The 20039-nt window shown below is 43.9% G+C and overlaps 1 protein-coding gene across 1 annotated transcript; it reads left to right on the top strand.

Annotated features, from left to right (window-relative positions):
- The first annotated feature begins 600 nt into the window (after positions 1 to 600).
- LOC140117014 (odorant receptor 131-2-like) lies at positions 601 to 19232 on the top strand. The gene is made up of 4 exons (XM_072133445.1): positions 601 to 688; positions 3859 to 3970; positions 15580 to 15645; positions 18272 to 19232. Exons 1-4 carry the CDS (start codon positions 601 to 603, stop codon positions 19230 to 19232), a joined length of 1227 nt encoding a protein of 408 aa, XP_071989546.1.
- Positions 19233 to 20039: the final 807 nt, after the last annotated feature.

Raw genomic sequence — 20039 nt, 5'->3', positions numbered from 1 at the left:
AGGTGTTTAGACCTTCAGTGGTACAGCGCAGTTGTCATCCACAACATCAGTCATATATAATAATTACACTGCCCATCTTGTCCCAATCTATACAGTAAAGCTGATATCTGAGTAGACAGGAAGCATCAACGCAGAACATACAGCAAGTTGGAGACCAGAAACAGGAAGTGTGGGCGTGCCTTAGATCAGTTTAGAATAATATAAACTACACACTATACTGTATACCTTAATCTACACATCATACAAATATACAACATACACTTTATGTCATACACTACACACCAATCAGTTCCCACATCACACACTGCACACTATACACAATAAGCTACACACCATACAATATACATAGCATACACTACATTAGGTTCCAAATTATTATGCAACTTATTTAAGGATTTAAGTGTCAGGGTGTTAAGGAACCCAGGGCCAACACCTCCAGCATATGGTCTCACAAGGGTCCTGAGGATCTCAACTCGGTACCTTATGGCAGTCAGGCTACCTCTGGCAAGCACATGGAGGGCTGGGCGTCCCCCACATCATTACTGACTCAGTGCCAAACCGGTCATGTTGAAGGGTGTTGCAGGCAGCAGATCACTCTCCATGGCGTCTCCAGACTCCAGTGAACCTGCACTCATCTGTGATGAGCACAGGGCGCAAGTGTTGAATTTACCAATCTTGATGTTCTCTGGTAAATGCCAAGCATCCTGCATGATGTTAGGATGTGAGCACAACCCCCTTGTGTGGATGTTGGTCCCTCATGCCATCCACGTGGAGTCGGTTTCTACCCATTTGTGCAGACACATGCACATTCGCAGTGCTCCTCCTGTTTTTCCTTGCACAAAGGTGGAGGTAGCGGTCCTGCTGCTGGGTTGTTGCCCTCCTGCAATGACCTCCATATCTCCTGCTGTACTGGCCTGTTTCCTGGTAGCGCATCTGGACACTATGCTACTGGCCTGGCTCCTGGTAACGCATCTGGACACTATGCTGACAGACACAGCAAACCTTCTGGACACAGCTAAGTGACTTATTGTGTCACACCCCCTGGAGGGGTGTACGTCAGGTGCTGTGGCGGTGGTCGTGACTTATTGGTTTTGACAATTTTGGTACTATGCAACACCCGGGTGGGTAATATGCTTGTTTACAACCGAAATTGGGTATACTGTGATCAATGACATTTGTACATTTGATAATGCCTGTTACGCATTGAAAGACTGGTGACCATCGCCACACTCTTGTTCCTGTGGATTTTATTTGATGGTTTTAATTGTTTAATTTTTGATGGCCATACTTAATATTAATAAAGTTTGTATAATGATTTCATTGAAGAAAGTAATAATGAGTATGATTTATTGATTGGGAATATTTAGGTCCTATGCACCTCTATTGGTATTATATGTTTTGTATTGGTAATAGGAGCTGTTTACCTAGTATTGGGTTTTCTTTTGTTGGTATTTATTACTCATCAGGAGCATGCCCAGGCATTGTATGGATACATACAGGCACATGGAGGCCGCACACAATACTGAGCCTCATCAGGAGCATGCCCAGGCATTGTATGGACACATACAGGCACATGGAGGCCGCACACAATACTGAGCCTCATCAGGAGCATGCAGAGGCATTGTAGGGAGGTCATACAGGCACGTGGAGGTTACTCACAATACTGAGCCTCATCAGGAGCATGCAGAGGCATTGTAGGGAGGTCATACAGGCACGTGGAGGTTACTCACAATACTGAGCCTCATCAGGAGCATGCCCAGGCATTGTAGGGAGGTCATACAGGCACGGGGAGGATACACACAATACTGAGCCTACTCAGGAGCATTCCCAGGCATTTTATGGATACATACAGGCATGTGGAGGCTACGCACAATACTGAGCCTCATCAAGAGCATGTCCAGGCGTGGTAGGGAGGTCATACGGGCACGTGGAGGTCACACACAATACTGAGCCTCATCAGGAGCATGCCCAGGTATTGTAGGGAGGTCATATGGGCACGTGGAGGTCACACACAATACTGAGCCTCATCAGGAGCATGCCCAGGTGTTGTAGGGAGGTCATATGGGCACGTGGAGGTCACACACAATACTGAGCCTCATCAGGAGCATGCCCAGGCATTGTAGGGAGGTCATAAAGGCACGGGAGGATACACACAATACTGAGCCACATCAGGAGCATGCCCAGGCATTGTATGGATGTCATATAGGCACATGGAGTTAGATAAGTCTGTAGTGTGTTTTTCCACTTAAATTTTGTGGTTGACTTCAGTGATGATTTTTTTTGTCAGCCCATTCAACTTTGTACAGAACAAAGTATTCAATGAAAATATTTTATTCATTCAGATCTAGAGTGTTATATGTGAGTGTTCCCTTTATTTTCTTGAGCATTGTATAACACACTATGCACCATAATGTACACTCCTTACACTATATGCCATATAATACACAATGCTCAATAAAGTACACACCATACACTTTATGCCATATACTACATACCATTCAGTACACACTGCACATGATACACTATGCACCATTCAATACTCCCATTCACTATATGATACAAGCCATGGGCCATATACTACACAACAGCAACATTCACCAGTTACTAAACACTATGTATGATACAATACATGGTACACATTATACTCCATAAACTACACACAATACACTATACACTGTGCACCATACACTATACACAATACTCTACACACTATTCACCATACACTATATACACTATACATCACATATAAAACACTATACACTACACACTATAAACCGTACAATATACAACACACCATACAGTATAATAAACACACCATGTATCACATACTATATACTATACAATATAGACCATACACTACACATCATTCACTATTCACAAATCATACATATAGCATTTACAAACTTACTTACAAAGTTACCAACTTTACTTTTACACCTATAAGTATAGCTGCTACTATGACAACTACAACTGGAATAATTTATGCTCCAGTCACACAGGGTAAAACACTGATGAGACCATTAGTGACTCTCCTCCTATTCAGGGGGGGGGCACGGGGATTAGTGGCCTACACCCAATTACTTGCTCTTCACCAAGTCACTTAGGCCGTAATCATGTGTAGCGTTTGAATTGCATTTAGTAATACAATTCAAGCACAGCGCGAGGAGCTACTCCCAGATGTAGATGCGTTCAGACGTAAACACTTGCATTTGGGAACACAAAACACATTTTTTGCATTGTTGCAATGTCGCTGCAACTACTCCTGCTACATCCACGGCCACTCATACTTGCTAATCCTACTCATGCTACAAATACACAGACACTGCTATCACCTCGACTCCAATGTTTCCACTAATATATATACTATAACTATTGATTCAAATAAATTTACCAACTAATCAGCATTTACCATTTTGATCCCATATGGCAGTGGTGGCGAACCTATGGCACAGGTGCCAGAGGTGGCACTCAGAGCCCTTTCTGTGGGCACCCGGGCCATCACCCAGCACACCAGACAGGAATCAAAGAATATTCCTGCAGTTCCAAGCAACTTAAAAGATGCGGTTTTCAGTCAAATTTTGATACTTATTTCGCTACTTAGGACTGTAGGAAGAGGGAGAATGTATAGACAGGGCCGAATTGTCTTTGGAGGACCTTCTGCTGGCCCCAGGATTCTCTGTGTACAGAGGGGCACTGGAAAGAAGCTACAATGATGCAAATTTTCCATCGTTTTGTGTTAGTGTCCTCAGGAGGCCAATATGATTGAAAGTTGTTGAAGAACAGAGAGTAATAAGTTGCTGCTTTAATTTTTGGTTGGCAGCTTGAGATATTTAAGGGGGGTTATTGGTTGTTTTTTAGGCAATCAACCATTAAAAGGTTTGCCATCACTGCCCTATGGCCTCTACTTTCTGGTCCTTCACGATACCCAGCAAATGACTACTCCATCGATCAATGACGAGATGAAGGAAAGGTAAGGCAATGTTGGCCTGGTGGTCATTTCCTAAACCTCTAGACATGGACCAGAAATTACAGAAGTTACTCAGAAATGGAGGGAGATCCGTGAGCCACTTTGACCCCTAGATACAAAATTCTACTGGGTAGACATCTCCTATAATATAGAAGCACCTTACCTAACAATATCAATGCATGTGAGAAGATCAACGTTATTACCCTAAGATTGAGAAACCAAGATGAGGATTATGTTGAGTCAATTTAATCCCATGGAATGTACCAGATAGGAATTTTTGCATTGAGTTTATAGTACCTGGGGGTGCAGAGTCCTGATTGTTGTAAGTTAGTCCTCAGTGACCTCCTCAGATGGTAGGTTCTTAGGATGGATCCTCTCTGCTTTTCCAGCCCTGTCTACATAATTGTCCACAGCCGGTAGACCGTCAGGCTGCACAGTCTCTGACGCTCTGTTAACTCACGTCTATATATGACAATCTGAGCTCCCCTTGGAACCACTGAGGGTTATTTTTATTATCCCTCTAAGAGTATTCTTGAAGGCTATAGCATATGACAGCACAAGACTGTCTAATTGTCTGGGTAATTAGGGAAGTATCTTGAGTTTAGCCCCCAACAGACATCTCCTAATGGTCCCTCTTGTGAAAAAGTTTGTAAACCTGCAACTCGGTGGATATATTATGTTAATTAGTGACATACGTTTGGAGGTAGAGGTTCATCTATGGAATATGACCTTCATTGGGATTGAATAAAAGTGTTAGTGATGGGAACAAAATGCATTGTCCAATGTGCAATGTTCTCCTTTATGAAAAGTGGGGAACAATGACAAAAATTATGGGAAATTGGAAAACCAAATGGGTTGATTCTGGACCTTTGGCTATAATATTTTCAGTGTTCCTACTGTATGTAAGTTCTGATAAAAATCAGTTGTCTAAATTATTGTCCAAGTATAACTAGACCAGCTGTGCCCTGGAGATAGCAAAGTCTAGTTACCAGTCAACACCATGAATTAAAGCCATTCTGGCCTCATCAGGACAATCAAGATGCCTTAGCTACTGAGGGAGACATAATAACCTGTTACACTTATTTCAAACTATGTTTCCCAATAGCCAAGTGGTCTATAACCTCAAATATTCAGGTCTATGTGATAAGATTTTTCTGTTTGTCAGCCGGTGGCTTAGATAGTCCAACTAGGCACCTGGAATATAAAACTGGCATGAGTACCACCTAACACCATTTATAGTAATTTTTGGTCAAGCTTCTTCTCCTTCAACTATATGGCCTAATTACCATGTTCTGGGTCATCATAACCCATCTCTGAGACCCACTATCTCTTTGATTTCCCAAAATATGTAACATATTAATAAGCTATTTCCAAGACAAAAAACATTTATCCCATCCATAATGAGCTAAGGTTGCAAGTAGAGATGGGCAAATCGATTCTAACGAATCGGAACTATTTAGAATTTCAGGAAAACTTCGGTTCTGCAGTTTTTTTCACATTTATTAGCAAAATGGTCGCGAGCACAACTTGTTATGTGGGGCAGAGAACTCTGGGAAGAAGAAAGGAACACCCTTGATCACTTGTGCAGACATGTAAGCCAATCAGCGACCGGCAGGCTTATGTGATGTCACAGCCCTATAAAAACAGACGGCCATTTGTAATCCCATCATTTCACACTGTCTGTAGCATCTAGCTTCTTGTAGTCAATAGTCGATGGAGTGATTTTTGCTCAAAGTCCAGGGTGTCAGTTTTTGGGGTTCTGCATTTCCCAAATTTCAATTCTTTTTTGTTGATAAAGTTGATATCAAGAAATCTGTGTCAAATCCACATAGTTGATGGAGTGATTTTTTTCTTAATGTCCAGGGTGTCAGATGTTGTGGTTCTGTATTCCCCAAATTTCAATTATTTTTTGTTGATAAAGTTGATATCAAGAATTCCGTGTCAAATCGACATAGTTGGTGGAGTGATTTTTTCTCAAAGTCCAGGGTGTCAGTTTCTGGGGTTCTGTATTCTCCAAATTTCAATTATTTTTTGTTGCTAAAGTTGATATGAAGAAATCTGTGTCAAATTAACATAGCTGATTAACCAATATGCCAGACAGAGAATTGGCAGGTGGAGCAGGCACAGGGCGCAGCAAGGTAAGGGGATGTTCCAGCAGGGGTGACTCTGTGAGGCCAGAACTGCTGTTGTCATCTAGCGGCAGTGTGTTGATCCAAAGAACCAAACCCAAAGGTTCTCGATTGGTTGACTAGGTCATCTACTTCCTCCAAAATGACATCTGACAACCCCAGCCAAGAGTCCATGGGTCCGTCAGATACAACCCTTAGTTGGCATGGCCCAGGAGCAGGTCAGCGCCCACCCCTGTCCTCAACCAGCCTCTGTCCTGTTCATTCCCCTCAGCCAGAGATCTACTTTACAGCGAGGATGAACTCTTTGAGGACAGTCAGCAGCTGCCATTGAAGAGGTGGGGCTGACTTCCGCTGTTTTGTGCAGTAGGCAGGAAAGTAGGGATGTGGAGAGTGGCATGGGAGGTAATATTGCACTTGCAAGTAGTCAGGCTGTACATACTGAGACCGTTGAGGAGAATAGCAGTGATGATGATGTAGCTGATTGCACTTGGGAGCTGGGTGAAGCAAGGGCTTCATCATCATCGTTGGGAGAAGATGGTGTCAGCTTGCACATCAGGCAGCAAAGCAGGCAGCAAGTTGCTACTGTGGCTGTGAGTCAGAAGGGTGGCAGCAGTGTGAGGACGGGAGCCAAACGGCCATGGGGTACAAAACCCACTTCGCAGGTCCAAGTAAGCAGTGGCACAGGGGCTCAGTGAGGCAGCGGCGTTAGTAGTCACTGAGTGCAAAGTGTTGGTGGTATAATCACCAACTCGGCGGTGTGGCAGTTTTTTGTTAAGACACCAGAGGAGCCAAATGTATGTATTTCTAGAATCTGCGGGCAGAAAGTGAAACATTGCCAGGGAGCTAACATTGACACCACAGCCCTGCATCAACACATGCAGCGTCACCATCTAATGGCCTGGGAGAAACGTGGAGCAGATGTGGAGGTCCATCCTGCCGCCAGAGCAACAGCAGCAGCACCTAGTAGCACATATGCCATTTCAGCCAGTCAAGGCTCCAGCACCTCTGCTGATAGGAGCTGTTTGTCTTTGACATAATCTCCCGGTCCAGATGCTCCTGCTCCTTGCTACGAATGCCGGCAGCAGTTGTTGAAAGAGGCGATTACAAAGAGACAACTGTATCCAGCCATCCTAAGGTGCAGAAGCTGACCATGCTTTGGCACTGCAGTCTCTCTCTTTCCAAGTCGGGGACTCTGCACTCTTCTGCACCAAACCAATGTGGAGAGTTCCAAGCCACAATTTCTTTTCCAAAAAGGCAGTGCCAGCCCTTCACATATATGTAAAACAGAAGGTGGGCCAGTCCTTGAGCTTATCTGTCTCTTCCGAGGTGGCAGCACGGACGTGTGGAGCTGTAACTACGATCAGGGCCAGTACATGTCCTTTACGGCCCACTGGGTGAATGTGCTTCCCATCCAGCCACACCAACAACTTGAACAGGAGATTCCGCTTTCTCCTCCACGTTGTCAAACTGCTGCTCCTGTGCCAATGTCCGCCTCCTCCTTCCCCACCACCACCTCAGCCTCCACAAGTCTAAGTGCTGCTCTATCATACCACATGTGCAGGGCACAGTGGCGTCACGCAGTTTTAAACCTCGTTTACCTGGGCGAACAAAGTCACACAGGGGAGGAATTGCTCTGCGTCATGCAACAAGAAATCAATGTGTGGCCTTCTCCGCAACAACTGCAAATCGGAAACATGGTTACTGACAATAGGAGGAACATGGTGTCCATGATGCACCGAGGAGGGATGGTCCATGCGCCCTGCATGGCGCACATGTTCAATCTGGTTGGCAAAAGGTTCCTGAAGTCTTCCACCCATCTGCAAAACATTCTAAAAATGGCCAGTAAACAATGCATGCACTTCATCCATTCTTACAAAGCCAAGCACACCCTCCTCGAGTTGCAGCGGCAGAATGGCCTCCCCCAACATAGGCTGATATGCGATGTTTCCACCCGTTGGAATTCCAGCCTCCGTATGTTAGACCACCTGTATGAACAGAGAAAAGCCATTACCGTATATACTCGTGTATAAGCCGAGTTTTTCAGCACAAAAAATGTGCTGAAAAACGTCCTCTCGGCTTATACACAAGTCACTAAAATACTTAAAAAATACTTATATAAAGTTATATACTCACCCTCTGGTGGCCCCGGTGTGCAGCGCTGCTCCCCCGATGTCCGCGCGGCTCGTCTTCAGGCTTCCTCGCCCGTCTTCTTTCTTCTGCTTCTCCCGTGTTCTTCCCCCCAGCAGAAGAAAGAAGACGGGCGTGGAAGCCTGAAGACGAGCCGCGCGGACATCGGGGGAGCAGCGCTTCACATCGGGGCCACCGGAGGGTGAGTATATAAGTTTATATAAGTTTTTTTTTGTTGAATGCTGGGAGCAAGCTGTATACTACTGGGGGCAAGCTGTATACTACTGGGGGCAGGCTGTATACTACTGGGGGCAAGCTGTATACTACTGGGGGCAGGCTGTATACTACTGGGGGAAAGCTGTATACTACTGGGGGAAAGCTGTATACTACTGGGGGCAGGCTTTATACAACTGGGGGCAAGCTGTATACTACTGGGGGCAAACTGTATACTACTGGGGGCAAACTGTATACTACTGGGGGCAGGCTGTATACTTCTGGGGGCAGGCTGTATACTACTGGGGGCAGGCTGTATACTACTGGGGGAAAACTGTACTACTGGGGGCAGGCTGTATACTACTGGGGGCAAGCTGTATACTACTGGGGCAAACTGTATACTACTGGGGGCAGGCTGTATACTACTGGGGGCAAACTGTATACTACTGGGGCAAACTGTATACTACTGGGGGAAGGCTGTATACTACTGGGGGCAGGCTGTATACTACTGGGGGCAAGCTGTATACTACTGGGGGCAGGCTGTATACTACTGGGGGCAGCCTGTATACTACTGGGGGCAGGCTGTATACTACTGGGGGAAAGCTGTATACTACTGGGGGCAGGCTTTATACAACTGGGGGCAGGCTGTATACTACTGGGGGCAAGCTGTATACTACTGGGGGCAGGCTGGGCAAGCTGTATACTACTGGGGGCAGGCTGGGCTGGCTGTATACTGCTGTGGGCAAGCTTGGCTGGCTGTATACTATAAGGGGCTGGTTGGCTATATACTGGGGGGGTCTGTGACCAATGCATTTCCCACCCTCGGCTTATACTCGAGTCAATAGGTTTTCCCAGTTTTTGGTGGTAAAATTAGGGGTCTCGGCTTATACTCGGGTCGGCTTATACTTGAGTATATACAGTAATTATTTTTTGATGATGCAAGCGGACAGGAGTACTCCCCTGTGTAACTTTGATGTCAGCCACTGGCTGCTCATGCGTGACACCTGCCGTTTGCTCAGGCCCTTAGAAGAGGCCATGTTATTTGTCAGTCGCCAGGATGTAGGGATGAATAACGTAATTCCCCTGCTTCATGTCCTGGAATATCTGCTGCAAAATCTGTCTGGTCAGGGCACTGGAGAAGTGGCGACTACATCTCATGGCCACGTGAGTCCAGTGGGGGCTGAACTGGAGGATCACTTGCACAGATGGCACCCAGCATGTTGCTTTGCCTAACTAGTGACAGCTGAATAGTCAACATCCAGCATAGGAATGACTCACCACGATCTTGAACCCTCGCTACCGTCTCAAAATCGGTGCCTTTTTTTCCAGCTGCCGAGAGGGAGGAACAACTGGAATACTATAGAGAAATACTGTGCAGACAGTTAGCAGCTGCCTATGTGCGCCATTGTCCATCCTCTGTCAGGTCTGACCAGAGGATTCCTGGCAGTCATCGCTCACGTTCGGCTGCTACGGCTGCTGTGGGTAGAAGGCAGCAGCTTAAGTCTGGAGTCCTTAATGAGCAGCTTCCTTCACTCACCTAGTGAGGAGGGTAGCTGCCACCAGCAGCAGCAGCAGGACATGGAGCAGACCGTGCACCAGCAGAAAGGGTGTTCAGTGCTGCGGGGGCCATCATTACCCCAAGGAGAACCCACTTGTCCACCCGTAATGTGGGGAGACTGACCTTTGTCAACATGAATCAGGCGTGGATTGGCCAGGATTTCAACACATCAATGCCTTTTGCATCAGATTAGATCAGCCATGATGCCTCCCCCAAATGTTGAGAAATGAGTCTGGCTTCTAACTACCTGCCTCAGCCACTATTCTGATGCTGCCACCTGCCTGATGCCACACATCTGCTGCCAGTTGCCTCCCACCATCTTTACCAGGGACTGGAATTGTCACCCACCTCCACACTCTGTCATTGTGCCACTTTCTGACCTTCTGCTGCTGCTGCCAGCACCTCTACACTCTGTCCTGGTGCAACTCTTTGACCTACCATGTTGCTGCCTCCTTCAGAATTTGTCATTGTGCCACTCTCTGGCCTCATGCTGCTGCTACTACTTCCTCCCACCTACACACACTGCAATTGTGCCACTCTCTGACCTCCTGCTGCTGCTGCTGCTGCTGCCGCCACCTCCACCCCTTGTCATTGTGCCCCTCTGTGGTCTGCCATGTTGCTGCCACCTCCAGAATTTGTCATTGTGCCACTCTATGACGTCATGCTGCTGCTGCCGCCTCCTCCACGCTTTGTCATTGTGCCACACTGTGGCCTACTATGTTGCTGCCACCTCCATAATTTGTCATTGTACCACTCTCTGACCACATGCTGCTGTCAACTGACAGCTGTCTCCCTGGAACACCCTGTGATTTCCATAATGCTGTTTTCACCCTCCACCGCTCTATGATGTTGCCACTATGTTTGGTTTCCCCCTTCATTTCATCTGCTTCAAACTTCAGGATTAATAGCCAAAAGCAGGAGTGGATATAGAACACAGACGACATGCATATATCCCATTTACTGTTCATCTCTGTTTTGGATGAACTCCTATTTGTTTTTGGCTTTACCAATACTGATGGATTATTGACACTAATGGATGAAAAGGAGGGCAAAATGATCAGTGACGTCAATGCAGAATTACTGCCGACATCCTCTCCACTCTTTACGGGGGTGTCCGCATGTATCCGCGTTTAACAGAACAGGTTCTGTTGTAATCTATGGAATCATCTGATGTCAGTGCATATTTGAGCATGGCAAACGTTCTACAACACCCTACAGGCTCTCTGCAGCCAGAAAATACCAGTTTTTTAACATGATTCGACATGATTCGATTTGGGTCGAATCAAATTTTGTCAGAAAATTCTGCAAACTCGACAATCAAATTTTTTAAAAAAATTCGCCCAGCTCTAATTGTGACCTCTGCTTCACTTCCTAACCTCGATTCTCTGCCGCCTGTCTTGACCTTCCGCTACATCTCCGATCCTGTGCTGCCTGTCCAGACCTCCTGCCTCATTACGACTCTGTCTCTGCCTGCCATCTCTGTACCTCGCCCTGGCCACTACCCCAAGCAAGGCGCTCCTGTGGAGTGACCTGGTGGTATCCGCCGTAGCAAGTCCAACCAGCTTTGCAGCGGGCTCTGGTGAATACCAGATACCATTTAGACTTCGCTCCCAGGTGTTAGCTTACATCATCACTCGTGGTGTTTCAGTGGGTCCACCACCACCGATCCTGACACTGAGGAGGAGCCACTGAGATCCACACCTCAGAGAGCACAATCTGTTCACAGGAGAACTATAGTGTCCTCCACAAATCTGCAAGAAGTAGCCATTTCTGAAAGCCATAAGAAGTCATGTACTATGTAGGAAGCGGCGCGAAACGGAAATCGCCAGGAAACCAGACAAAAATGCACTCCGCAGACCCTTAGTAAATGAGTCCCTGTGTGTGGAGGAATGCCAACACTGCCCTATTGGCAATACAGGTCCCTCCTATTGGCAATACAGGAGGAAGGGGACACACTGGTGAAAGCTGTGGCAAGGTTGGTACATACAGGGGGGATAATAAGTATTTGATTCAATGCAGATTTTGCAAGTTTTTCCAACTACAATGATGATGACAGATGAAATTTTTAAAGTCAGTCACTTCAACTGTAGGAGACAGAAAACCTTTTTTTGCAATTACAGACATTTCAGACATCTCCTGTAGTTCTTGAACAAGTTTGCACACACTGCAGCATGGATTTTAGCCCTCTCCATCTTCTCCAGATCCTTCATGTTTCAAGGCTGTCGCTGGTCAACAGTGAGTTTCAGCTCCCTCCAAAGATTTTCAATAGGGTTCCAGTCTGGAGACTGGTGAGGCCACTCCAGGACTTTGAAATGCTTGATATGGAGTCACAATCCACATACAATGCTCTTACTGAGGTAAGGTTGTTGGCCAAATTATTGGGCTACACGGTTCAATCCACCCTTTCTTGCACTACAGTTGTCCTGTCTCCTTTTTTGGAAAGCAACCCCCGAAGTTTGATGTTTATAACCCCATTTTTTTGTTCTTGGGGTTGTACACATCCTTCATTTTCTTCCAAACACAAATAGAGCTCTTGTCTAGACTACTGTAACTCTCTACTAACCGGTCTTCCACTCACCAAACTCTCTCCTCTCCAATCGATTCTTAATACAGCAGCCAGGCTCGTCTTTCAGACTAAACGCTACACGGAGGCCTCCAGTTCATGCCAGTCGCTGCACTGGCTGCCAGTCTCCTTTCGAATACAGTTTAAAATAATAACCCTCATCCACAAAGCTCTGTATAATGCTGCACCCCCCTACCTCTCCTCTCTTATCTCAGTCTATCGCCCAACTCGTGCTCTTAGATCCGCCAATGATCTTAGATTAACCTCTACCCTAGTGCGGACCTCCCACTCGCGTCTCCAAGACTTCTCTAGAGCTGCACCAATTCTATGGAATGCTCTGCCCCGGACTATCAGACTAACACCTAACCTCCAAAGTTTCAAACGTGCTCTTAAAACCCATTTCTTTAGGCAAGCCTATAACACTCATTAACTGCATGAAGTTTTAACTCTTCTACTAACCCGTCCTGTGTCCTCCTCCCATCTGTTATCCAGCAACCACCAGGCACCAGACTTCTCTGCGGTCCCATTCACCCTGGACCTTGTATATAAGATGACGGCTGATATTTTGTTCTATTCCCTTAAGAAGAATGACTTGACCATTATATATTCTTTTACCTCTTACCTCTTGTGTCACCCCACTCCTCCTCATAAACTGTAAGCTCTTGCGAGCAGGGACCTCACTCCTCTTGTTCCATACGAATGTTTGTGCTCTGTCATGTTTTATTATATTTGTACTTGTCCCCTATGATTTGTAAAGCGCTACGGAATATGATAAAACATAAATAAATAAAGATTATTATTATTATTATACCAAAAAGTTGTATTGTCTTCTCATCTGACAAGATGACCTTTTCCCATGCATCTGCTGGATGATCCATATGGTCCTTGTTGAACTTTAGAACCTTGCATGCTTTTCATTGGATTTTAACCTATGATGGTGTAGTGTGTTACCAATGGTAACCTCTGCCTATTGTCCTGTAGCCCAACCCAATCTTGTGTCCTCGTCCCTGGTGTCCTTAGATAGCATTTTGGTCTTGGCCATGATGAAAAAGGTTGGAGTGTGATGATTGTGTGTCTTTTATACAGGTAATGGGGCATATTTACTAAGGGTCCACATCCCGTTTTTCCGCCGGGTTTCGCAAATTTTTCCTATTTGCACCGAATTGCCCCGGGATTTTGGCACACGCGATCGGATTGCGGCTTTCAGGTGACAGAAATGGGGGGGCGTGGCCATCGGAAAACCCGACGGATTCGGAAAAAAACGCGTCGCAAGAATATCACTCACATACACCGGAACGAAGCAGGTGAACTCCGGCGGACCTCGCCGCAGCAGCGACACCTGGTGGACATCGGGCACATGACCTTAGTGAATCGCTGGAAGACCCGGAGAACGCGCCTCTGGATCGCGACATGACCGGGTAAGTGTATATGCCCCCTAATGTGTTCACACAGGTGAAATTAATACAGGTGGTGAGTGGGCAAGACTGGTGTTTTAGTCTGTTTGTTACTTTGCCCAGCGATCTTGTCTGGTTTAGGAGCTGATATCACATTATAGCCTGGTCCCCCAGGCCTAGAGGGTCTGATTAATGATTATTTCTTATACTTTACCACATTCTATTACTGCACTTTTGGTTCAGTGATATGGAAAGCTGGCTAAGTGGTCACAACCCATCACTTGTAGAGAACCCACACCTGTTAGATGTCATTGACTATGACTATGCTATGTAAACAGTTGTTCTGCATGGGTGCCACCATACTGGCACTGATCGCTGACCCACCTTTCCCCGTGGATGTCTTCAGGGGGAAGTATTGCCAGTAGAGTCCAATCAATTAACTGGAAACTTGGTCCAATGGGCAAAAACTGCTGTGGGACGATGCATTGCATTACCCATTAACAATTTAACATCTTCCGTATGTGTAAACTGTGAGCTTTCATCTGCTCCAGCACTGACTGTTACACTGGGATCTCTGAGGACTCATTTAGCACCTCAAAATGAAGATACTGGAAAGACTACAAATCTCTCCGGCACTGGTATAATATATCACACCCACTAATTCATACAGTAGAGTGACATGTAACTCTAGTGGGAGCTTCACCCTAACCCTATAAATACGTGCAATCTGTAAAAGCTTCACTGAAGAGCAAGTAAATCCCTCAGGCGCCATGCTGAATGTGCAGATGTGAGTATCCAACTTGCAATATTTAATATTTATAGTTGTTTTCATCTGTGACTAACTTTAGCAGTGGTCACCAATCAGACCCCAGATATACTACCTACATATTTACAGAGATGTAAGAGGCTGGAGAACAGTGTCAAAGACAACACCATGAATGGGTAGGATGAAGGTTCACGTACCAAGCATGAAGCTAGGTGGCAGTTTTGGACTATGCACTTAGGTCAATCGCATTCATCATTGTCAACATTCTCTCTTCACTCCATCTTCTTATCCAGTCATTGTGTAGCCCCTGCAGGTAGAGACATGGAAGAGGTTCTTACAGGGTTCTTTCTTCCTCTTACTTCTCAGACTTTGCACCCTCCTCTCACTCTACAGTGGAGCAGTCTGTTTAGACAGGGAGGGAAACCTACCGCCACCGTTGGGGTCAAGTCCAGAATAATCCAGAAGGCTCACCACTCTGCTCCACTTTCTAGAAGATCTGCCCTACATTGAATTCTGAGATGGCCTCCAATAGCAAACCAAGCTGTCCCTATTATAGTTGCAGCATAACGTCTTCTTGGGTCTCATGCCACAACATTTGCACACCTGGATTGGGGGACTTGCTGAAAAACTTCTCCAGTTCTGTCAGGATTTTATGAGGACTCCCCTCAGAGATGTTTAATTGGATTCAATTTTGGGCTCTGGCTGGGGGCTACTTAAGGAAATTTATAGAGTTGTCCCTAAGCCATTCCCAAGTTGTCTAGGGTCATTGTCTTGATTGAAACTGAATTTTCAGTGTAGTCTGAGGTCCAGAATACCATGAATTAGGTGTTCATAAACAATATCTCTGTTATTTTCTCCATAGTCTACTCCCACCCTCCCGCATGATGCTGTCCCCACCATTCTTCGCAATTGAGATGGTATTAGGCAGGTGAGGAGTAGGGTTCCTGGGCTGCTTCAGGTTGCTCCCAGCATGCTTCACTCTTCTCTAAGGATGGTGTTGGGCAGATGAAGTGCAATGCCCTCCAGAACAATTTTGCCTCCATCATTCGTCACTCTAAGAATGTAACGGACATTGATTAGCAGTGCCCCCCATGATGCTGCTCCCACCATTATTCACTGTAGAATGGGCACATTTTTATTATGAAGAATGGTGGGAGCAAGTGGAGAAAAGGGATGGCCAACTCATCTCCTGCCCATTACTATCCCTTCAGTGAAGAATGAGGTCATCATTTTGGAGCATCAGATGATGAGCAGTGCCTCCCAAAAATGAGGTTGCCCCAGCATGCTTCTCTGTAGGGATGGTAATGAGTGGTTGATGAGCAGCACCTATTTTACTTTAGATTTACTTAGAATCAAGGCCAAAAAGATCAGTCTTGGTTTCATCTGACCAAAAGATCTTACTTCTCAGAGTCTAATACTGATATCTACAGATTGATACACCTTCATATCATAATAGCCCAGAAACATTGTCCCTAAACTGCAGAGAAATTGAGAAAGCTTTAGTTTAAAAACGTTTGTTTTAACGTTTTTAAAGTTTTTCAATGACATTGTTTGCCCTAGCAAGTTGTTCCACAATGGGGGTCGTTTATCTTTGGTTTTTCTCTTTTTCTTATGTATGAGACTTTATTGGTTCATTTGCATATTTGGGCCAAAATTTCCACTTCCCTAGCAAAGTTAGATGGACTAGAGTCGTGCAGGATATATCTTTAAAATCCAGATGTATAGAAAGGCGCAATTCTAGTGCAAATCACTGTAAAATGGTGCAATTTGGGCACAAATAAACTACAAAAGTTTAGAACAATTTGCAATTTGTGCGCAAAAAAACAACAGACAAACATGCCCGATATATCACACACTGATAATTAAAACAAGTCCAAAACCCAGAAAAAGCAATAAAAGACACAAAAATGTCCTGACTAGAGATAAATAACTCCTAATAAGTTCAATTTATCCAAGTCAGTGCAACTTGAGAAACACCCAACAATTTTTACAAGATTTTTTGCTTTTGAATAATGTAAATTACCAAAAAATAGTTTTCATGTAACACATTTCAAGATTCATAAAACTTTCTTTTCTGCCTACAGCACTGTGTTTGGGCTTGTTTTTTTCAGGACAAGTTATAGTTTTTATGGGTATCATTTTGGATTCATCTCTTTTTTTTAGAGTTTTTTTTTTAAATGTGTTTATTGTGCAAAGTGGTTAAACAAATATTGGCAATTTTTTAAAATGTATTTATTTATTTTTTGTGTAGAGACTAAATACTGTGCTTTACATATGTAGGACAGCTTGTAATGGACATGGCAATATCTTATCTATCTATCTCATATCTATCTATTTATCTATTTATCTATCTATCTCATATCTATCTATCTATCTATCTATCTCATATCTATCTATCTATCTATCTCCTATCTATCTATCTATCTATCTATCTCATATCTATCTATCTATCTATCTATCTATCTCATATCTATCTATCTATCTATCTATCTATCTATCTATCTATCTATCTTCTATCTATCTATCTATCTATCTCCTATCTATCTATCTATCTATCTATCTATCTATCTATCTATCTATCTCATATCTATCTATCTATCTCCTATCTACCTATCTATCTATCTATCTATCTATCTATCTATCTATCTCATATCTATCTATCTATCTATCTATCTATCTATCTATCTATCTCCTATCTATCTATCTATCTATCTCATATCTATCTATCTATCTATCTATCTCATATCTATCTATCTATCTTCTATCTATCTATCTATCTATCTATCTATCTATCTATCTATCTCCTATCTATCTATCTATCTATCTATCTCATATCTCTCTATCTATCTATCTATCTATCTATCTATCTATCTATCTATCTTCTATCTATCTATCTATCTATCTATCTCCTATCTATCTATCTATCTATCTATCTATCTATCTCATATCTATCTATCTATCTCCTATCTACCTATCTATCTATCTATCTATCTATCTATCTATCTCATATCTATCTATCTATCTATCTATCTATCTCCTATCTATCTATCTATCTATCTATCTCATATCTATCTATCTATCTATCTATCTCATATCTATCTATCTATCTTCTATCTATCTATCTATCTATCTATCTATCTATCTATCTATCTCCTATCTATCTATCTATCTATCTCATATCTCTCTATCTATCTATCTATCTATCTATCTATCTATCTATCTATCTAGTCACAGGAAAACAGCAGCACTCCAAAATTGTGATCAAAGCGGGGTGATCTTTATTTCAAAGATTATTTCTTTGAAATAAAGATCACCCCGCTTTGATCACAATTTTGGAGTGCTGCTGTTTTCCTGTGACTACTATTGGATCCCTTGCCGAGGAGTTTACAGATTTTTGCACCCGACAAAAACTTTACAGGTTGTGCTGCCTTGTTTCTCTTCGTTTATCTATCTATCTATCTATCTACCTATCTATTTATATATCTAATGCAGATAACTACTGTTTCATTTACTGTTGAGCGTGACACTACGATGTTCTTGTGTTTCCTTTCAAGTCTAAGATTCAATACAAGAGTTGCCGCTAAACAGATTTCAATGGTGAATTCCACATCTGTCCTTGGGAATATTACCCTGGTATCCTCTTACACGGAGAGGGTTGATGCTATCACCCGAACTATTTTCGTGATCTTGTCACTTCTATTCTTCACGTTCTTCGTGTACATCATCAGCATTCTGCTGAAGGTCTTCTTCACTACTCCTCACGTTTGGGAGATGTCTCGCTACATCCTCTTTGTCCACATGCTCATCAATGACACCTTGTATCTCGCCTTGGGAAATTTCATTTTAGTGACTATCATGTATTCTGTATACTTTCCTGTGCCTGTTTGTTACTTTATCCACACTTTGGCCACATGTTCCTTTCGAGTGACCCCATACAACCTGGCGGTCATGTCTCTTGAACGTTACATAGCCATTTGCTTCCCTCTGAAACACATACAATTTTGCACAGCTGCAAGAGCCAGATCTGCCATTGTGGTGGTCTGGGCTGTAGGGTTTGTTCCGAGTATTGCCGACATTGTTGTTGTGATCTATTCAACCAAGAAAACTTTTTATTCCCTTTATGTGTTTTGTGATCGTTCAATGTTAATAATAAGTCCCCTACAAAATGTGGTTAGGTCCTTCTTCAATATCTTCAGCTTTACCATGGTGGCCTTGACCATTATATTCACCTACATTAAGGTCATGTTGGTTGCCAAAAAGATTGGTTCCAGTGGGTCTTCAGCCCTTAAAGCAGGTAAAACAGTGATGCTCCACGCCTTTCAGCTCATGTTATGTATGGTCTCCTTCATCTCCACCTTAACTGAGACCTATTTAATAGATTATGTCACTTTCTTACTCATTTCTAACTTTGTGATGTTCACTTGTGTGCCCAGACTCCTCAGTCCCATCATCTACGGGGTAAGAGATGAAGTGTTTCGTAAATATATAAGGAAATTGTACGCAATAAAATTTTGAAGTTTGTGTGCAAGAAAAACTTGACTACTTGTCTTTCATCTATGATGAGGTTTCAAAACTATAATGAAAAAATCCATCTGCACGTCGAGTCCAGCCATTGCTGCTATAGTCCAACATACTCCTCTCTCTCCTCACCCTTAATAGACGAGGCAGATAGCAATGAGTAGAAAAGGGTACGGGTGGCATCCAGGCTTTGTAAAGGAAGTGGGGGCACAAAATGGAAAACTGGAGGTTCAATACTGACATATGAGGCAGAGTAGGGACTACCCTCGTAAGGGCAGAAATCTTTTAGAGTAAAGGTTTGGAGAGACAGATAGTCTAGTTCTACCTCAAACTGTCTACTTGCCCACAAGATTGTCTCTTGTTACTCATGCTACAGGCTACCTTGGACAAAAAGTTGGATTAGAGGAAGTGGAGACCACACTGATTTACTGATGATTGTCTGATGACAATGCCTGATGAAGTTTTCAGAGGATAGTCCCAAAAAGTCACCAAAGCTCCTCTGACAACACAACAACAGTAGACAGTTGACAATCAACTCCTGTGCTCGGAACTCCATGGCATGGGTTTGGTGTGAGTTTGGCGTGGAGGAACTTGACTCGTTGGACAGAGCCCTGACCTCCATCCCAACCAACACCTTTGTGGCCTACACTGGAGATTGTGAACCAATTGTTCTGCCTCAACATAAATGTCTGACTGTTCTTTTAGATGACAGCTGAAAACTTTTCACACTCACCTTCTAACATTTTGTCAGTAGCCTTCCCACAAAAGTGGAAGCTGTTTTTAATATAAAGAGGGACCCACGTA

Source organism: Engystomops pustulosus, chromosome 2, assembly GCF_040894005.1.
Source record: "Engystomops pustulosus chromosome 2, aEngPut4.maternal, whole genome shotgun sequence".
In the NCBI taxonomy this organism is placed as follows: Eukaryota; Metazoa; Chordata; class Amphibia; order Anura; family Leptodactylidae; genus Engystomops; species Engystomops pustulosus.
The sequence above is the reverse complement of the archived record's forward strand: the minus strand, read 5'-3'. Positions and strand labels throughout refer to the sequence as shown.